Source organism: Primulina tabacum, chromosome 13, assembly GCF_025594145.1.
Source record: "Primulina tabacum isolate GXHZ01 chromosome 13, ASM2559414v2, whole genome shotgun sequence".
In the NCBI taxonomy this organism is placed as follows: domain Eukaryota; kingdom Viridiplantae; phylum Streptophyta; class Magnoliopsida; order Lamiales; family Gesneriaceae; genus Primulina; species Primulina tabacum.
This window is the reverse complement of record NC_134562.1, coordinates 29,455,275-29,461,105: the sequence shown is the minus strand read 5'-3', so window position 1 is coordinate 29,461,105 and position 5,831 is coordinate 29,455,275. Positions and strand designations below refer to the sequence as shown.

The 5,831-nt window shown below is 37.2% G+C and overlaps 1 protein-coding gene across 2 annotated transcripts; it reads left to right on the top strand.

Moving 5' to 3' along the window:
- The first annotated feature begins 591 nt into the window (after positions 1–591).
- Positions 592–5,231, top strand: LOC142522904 (transcription factor BHLH089-like). 2 transcript variants are annotated; one of them, XM_075626483.1, is made up of 6 exons: positions 592–998; positions 1,267–1,458; positions 1,591–1,656; positions 4,326–4,394; positions 4,537–4,602; positions 4,768–5,231. In XM_075626483.1, exons 1-6 carry the CDS (start codon positions 795–797, stop codon positions 4,903–4,905), a joined length of 735 nt encoding a protein of 244 aa, XP_075482598.1. In that variant the 5' UTR covers positions 592–794; the 3' UTR covers positions 4,906–5,231. The 2 variants fall into 2 exon arrangements, with proteins under 2 accessions (XP_075482598.1, XP_075482599.1); XM_075626484.1 differs by having other exon boundaries at positions 593–998; positions 4,719–5,231.
- Positions 5,232–5,831: the final 600 nt, after the last annotated feature.

The window sequence follows — 5,831 nt, the reverse complement described above, 5'->3', positions numbered from 1 at the left end:
ATTAAAATTTTCGATTTTAATAAAATTTTTAGTTTTTTTCCACATAATGTAATTTTTCATGCGAATAACAAAAACAAAAATACGGGGCTAAAAAACGTAAAGGGACTTTGTGATCTTTTAAAATTATATAAAGATACTATTTTGTTTTTACTATAGCTAAAATATTATATATAATATTGATATATAAGTTATGAATATGTCTCTTGTGCAACAGTCATATAATTATATCTGTGACACGATCAGACCAAATTCATATCTTTTACATAAAAAGTAATATTTTCTACTCAAACAAACATTGTTATACAATATATTTTTGACATATAATTTTCACTCAAATTAGAGTATATTATGTAATATTTCTTCGTAACAAAAAAAATTTTACTTTTATATAAAAATAATACTTTAATATAAAAAAAATATCGAATATATGTGAAAATTGAAGTTCAGATGAGTTTTTGTGATAAAGTATTAGCTTAATTTGTATGTTTACTGGGACTGATCCGAACAGTTTGGTCCACGCGAGCCCGCCGCAGAGGAAAATACTCGGCTTGCTGAAGGCATCAGCGCTGGACGCTCCGTATAAATCTCGAAGTCACTTCCAAGATCTCTCTCTCTCCCCTGCTACTGAATGCTGCCGGTGCTTGCAATTGTACGCCACTGTGCGCATTACGCACCCCCCACCAAACTCCACTGTTGAAGGGTGGGGAGATCCACTGCTTTCCTGCCCCTTTACACGCTCCTCTCCTGTGAATGATCTTCCGTTTTGCGTGATTCCGGCCGGGAAATAGGAGGGAATGATAAGCGGGGGAGGAGTTTACTACTCGGACATCTGGCCGGGCTTCCAGATGAATGCCGATGCCGCGCAGTATGACTTGGATCCGATGGTGGTGGACCACGTTCCGTCCAGCCATAATTCGAGGAAGCGCCGCGAGGAGGATGAGTGTGGGAGAGGAGGAGCTTCCACCAGCAACTGCTTTGGCAACAACAATGATCTTTCGGTAGTGTTTCAGATGAATATGAAATCGTTATTGCAAATGTAGATTTTATAGTGAGGGTGATTGTGTTTTGCTATGTAATTTAGGGATTATTCATCTTTCTGTGGCTTTGATTAGCTAATTCGGATGCTGTATTTTTTGCTTTCAATATATTCCGGCAACAGAAAAATACTCCGAAATGGCTATATCCCTGCCAAAATCCTTTGATTAAACCATGATATTTCTTGTTTCGGTTTGTGTTTGACTGTGGTATACTTTTGGCATTGAGCAGTATGACAGTGAGAGTAAAAGGCATAAGGCTGAGAGATCAAACGAGGATAATGAAGACAGAGTAGATACAGAGGGAAATTCAGGAAAAGCAGCCGATCAACCTCCGAAACCAGCTGAGCAGCCGAAGCAAGACTACATCCATGTGCGAGCAAGACGGGGGCAAGCTACTGATAGTCATAGTCTGGCTGAAAGAGTAATGATTTTATTGTAAATGAATTGGGTTTATATGTAGAGATTTTGTCTTTCCTGGATTTCTCAGCATATGACATTATTAGTGAAAAGTAAATAATAATATTTCCATTGTTTCTTTTGCCTTTGTATGCAGGCTAGGAGAGAAAAGATTAGCGAGAGGATGAAGATTCTCCAAGATTTAGTGCCTGGTTGCCATAAAGTGAGTATTGGCATCCTTTAAAATTCATTACTACAGAAAAGTATCTGATTATTTTTTCATCTAATATTGCAAAAGTGAACTTGCTGTTTCCTGCAATGCCTAAAGTTTCATCTGAATAGACATTTTGAAGGGTGGAAAGCTGAAACATAAATCTGAGTTTTTAAATGAGCTGCTTGTATTTACCATATAGATGCTTGACAATTCCATTTTTAACTCTTTTTCTTGGAACTTGGAAGTAGTGCATGCTAATTTTTATGTAACTTTATAGGCCAAAAGGTGCATATGCTGTAATCATAGTTCCGGGCTTCCGGCTCATGTAGTAGAATGCATGGCCTGTGGTGTAAGGCCTCGATACGCCAATATGCCAATTCGCTCCACAATCTAATAAGGACCAAAATGTTGAGGTGACAACTTATCCCGACATCCAAAACGCATTGTCCCACGGAATGGTGATACTTTAAAAAATACTAGGTCACCAACTTGGAACTCTAATGCTTAATTTGGGAGTTTGGAAATGGAAGGAAAAGAAAAGGTTTGGGTGGAAAAATTTTAAAATTTTTTGTTTGAGAGTTTTTTAAGGAAGAGAAAAGAAAGTAAATGGTGGGAAAAATTTCCTTCTCCGCATTCAATATTATTTCCTTCCAAACATGGGAGGAAACACTTAACAAAAAAAAAGTTTTCAAAGAAATAGAGCTTATTTTCTTCCTTTTTTTTCTCCAACTCGGAAACAAAAAAATAAATTATTTCTCCTCTTCTTTTTTATTTTCTCATCCTTTATTTTCCACTCCAACATCCAAACCAAGCCATAATGGTCTTCTCCTCTTGTTGGCATAGTTGGCTTACCCGTCCTGAACTGCTGTCATTCTTTTTCTAAACAATTCAGCTCTTTTCATTCGTTTATTCTACAAACTCAGGCTATGCCACCTGTTTTCCTCCAATCTCATTCCAACATGTTGGTGATCGACACCTTCTGCTACACAAAGCCTCGAATAATGCCATTCCAATAGTCATTTGGCAACTGTTATTATGAGAAATCAATTGTTTATTATAAAAGTTAATATATTTTTTATGTAGTTTAACCTCGGTTTTGTAAAATGACATCGGAAGGCGGGAATGGAAAGGAACAGTACAAGAATCTGGAGCTAGCGGTCTAACAACTAATCATGGGCCACTGAATTTTGAGAACGTAGGCGTGGTGGTCATGCAAGGCCGGCACCCCAAAATGTTGAAGTGGAGGTTAAACAGTTAGCTCAACAAACAAACGACATGGAATTGGTAGTGGTCTGATTTCAAAAGTTGCATCCGTCAAAGTTCTCTGGTACTGAAGGAAGCAAGTGAGTTGAAGGATGGTTGAAACACATGAATTCTGTTAAAAATTACCAGCTGCGAGATGGTGTATGGCGGCAGGTTGCTTCTAGAGTCTTGCATGAAACTGTTAGGCCAATCAATTGTGAAGTTTTTCGTGATCATTTCATACAAGAATACTCCTCGCCATCCTATCCAGCCAAGGAATCAGTATATAATCGATTGGTTCAGAATAATATGACTGCTAAAGTATATCCTCGAGAACTCTCTTATCTCTTTGCCTATGCACCGCATGTGGCCGTGAGTAACAAGACCAAACTCTCAAAATTTATGTAAGGGTTGGACTATCCGATTTACCTTTTGGTCACGGTTAGTTCGTTTACAGCTTACGCCGAGGCCGTGGATAAAGTGATATGGTCGAGGGGTATAAGGTGGTCTATTCAGTCGAAGTCCTACCTCGATCCCCATTGCCTTATCCAAGGCCTCGACGTAAGCGGTAGGCAAACCAACTCTTCCATAAACTTTGAGAGTTTGGCGTCGTCTCTCACGTCCAAATGTAGTACATAGGTAAGGAGAGAAGAGAGTGGTTGAACATATTCTTCACTAGTCATTTTGCCATGAACCAATCGGTTAAATTCTGACTCGCTGGTTGTATAGTAAGATGGCGAGGAGTAATCTAGTATGAAATGATTACGAAAAAGCTTACCAAGTGATTGTTGTATCTGTTTAATGCAAGGCTCTAGAAGTAGCCTCCCACCAACGTTGTGCACTTGTGCACTATCTCGCAGCTGGAAAACTCCCAATTTCAACTTTCTTTCTGAATTATTAGTTACCAAATTAAAGAGATAGTCCAAACGTTTCAACCATCCTTCACCTCATTCGCTTCCTTCAGTACCAGTGAACTTTGATGGATGCATATTCTGAAATCTAGCCACTACCAACTTCATCTCGTCCACTTGATGAGCTAACTGTTCTACCTATACTTCAACATTTCTGGGATGCCCCACCTACTTTATCTTCCAGTCTCTTGGTGACACTTTACGAAACCAAGGTTAAATTTCCAAAATAATATATTAAACTCAATAAAATCCAAAGCACTAAAATAAAACCCAAATCAATAATTATTCTTAATTTTTGCTAAATACTGGGGACTTAGGTACATGTGGTTTGCTTCTGAATCGAATTATGTAATTTACTTACTCTTTTGGGGCCATGTCTTCTTTCTCTGATCCCATGCTTGTCGAGATAATTCTGTTTCCTGATTTTAGTGTTAATCACCATCTATTCCGACTTATCTACTCCTGAATTTATTTTTTTTCCCTTTCTGGAATAGCAAATTGAATGAATGGTTCATTGGGCTTCAGGTTATTGGTAAAGCACTGGTACTTGATGAGATAATTAATTATATCCAATCATTACAACACCAGGTCGAGGTAAATTTCCTCCTCTCCTCTCCCCAACTCCCCCTTTCCCCAGTAGACGCAGTGTACATGCACATTTTTACCCCATATTTTTTTTATAAATAATTGCTCTTTGAATCGCATTTAATCATATACAATTGATGGTGTCTCACAGTTCCTGTCAATGAAACTGGAAGCAGTTAATTCAAGAGTAGGCCTTGACGGGTATCCTTCAAAAGATGTAAGTTTTTGAAATGCAATTATCAACTCCCAATGTTCTTACTGAATGATGTTCGGAAAACCTTTATCCATGTATTAAAGTTTCCAACTTGTGTTGTATCCTTTTCGACTTTGCAGTTTGCTCAGCAAACTTTTGATGCTCCTGTTATGACATATGATTCCCAAGGTGCAAGAGAATATGGAAGGAGTTTGTCTCAGGAATGGCTGCATATGCAGACCGGTGGCAGATTTGAACGAACATCATGAAATCAATTCCAAACGCTGTGTATCTTCCTCAAACTGCAACAGTATACTGATTACTTGAATCATAATATAATTCCATAAACAAAAACCATTAACAGTGTGGAAGATGGGTTACATCTTATAAGCAGGCTTCGCCTTCTCGTCCGGTAGATTAGAAGATTCCAAGAATCAGGGACCTGGTGTAAAGCCTCTGCCAAATTCATGCTTGCGGTATGTCTCTGTCAAAGCTATTTGTTGTAATTGGGATGTATTTGACGTCCAGTAAAGTTCAAGCTTTATTTGCAGTTCTGTTCATCCGTTGATATTGATCAAAGCTGATGTTGATCCGAGTTTATGAAAAATTCGAGACAACCATCTAATAGACTCGTTGATTCTATCATTAATATTTGAGAGAATTGCGCCAAATATAACTATGAAATTTTCGATGAGCTAATATTCTCTCTATAACGAGTTGAGTGTTCCATTCTTTCTCTTATAATTTTTTTGAGCATGCAGATTTTGTCCGTATGATTGTGAATACACGAGCTAAAAGATGCAACTTGTTATGTTCAATTTTCACATTTCGATTTTGAGCATGCAGATTTTGTCCGTATGATTGTGAATGCACGAGCTAAAAGATGCAACTTGTTATGTTCAATTTTCACATTTCGATTTTTCTCTTCAATCCCCGGTGTCAATTCAGATGAGTTCGAGTCAAGTTGAACTGTTGAAGCAAAAGTATTACAAAAAATCTCAACCCCAACCCAAAACAACACAACATGAAAACTCTAATCTTGAACCCGAAATCAAGCAACCCGCCAATCCGGTTTTATTTTATCAATAATTTTAAAAATAATAAAATAAAACTTTAAAAATTCAAACGATATAATCATAATAAAAATTAGATTTAATCACATTATAATATAATTATATATATAAATATGATAATCATGTTTCATGTGTTTAAATATTAAATTTAGTAGTCCAATTGTCTAAATGATTATTTAC

What these genes read in the sequence shown, in the direction of transcription:
- LOC142522904 (XM_075626483.1), top strand. Translation starts at nt 795, where the DNA reads ATGATAAGCGGGGGAGGAGTTTACTACTCGGACATCTGGCCGGGCTTC. An exon ending in GCAACAACAATGATCTTTCG is followed by an intron (nt 999 to 1,266) that starts GTAGTGTTTCAG and finishes GGCATTGAGCAG; the next exon opens with TATGACAGTGAGAGTAAAAG. An exon ending in GTCATAGTCTGGCTGAAAGA is followed by an intron (nt 1,459 to 1,590) that starts GTAATGATTTTA and finishes CTTTGTATGCAG; the next exon opens with GCTAGGAGAGAAAAGATTAG.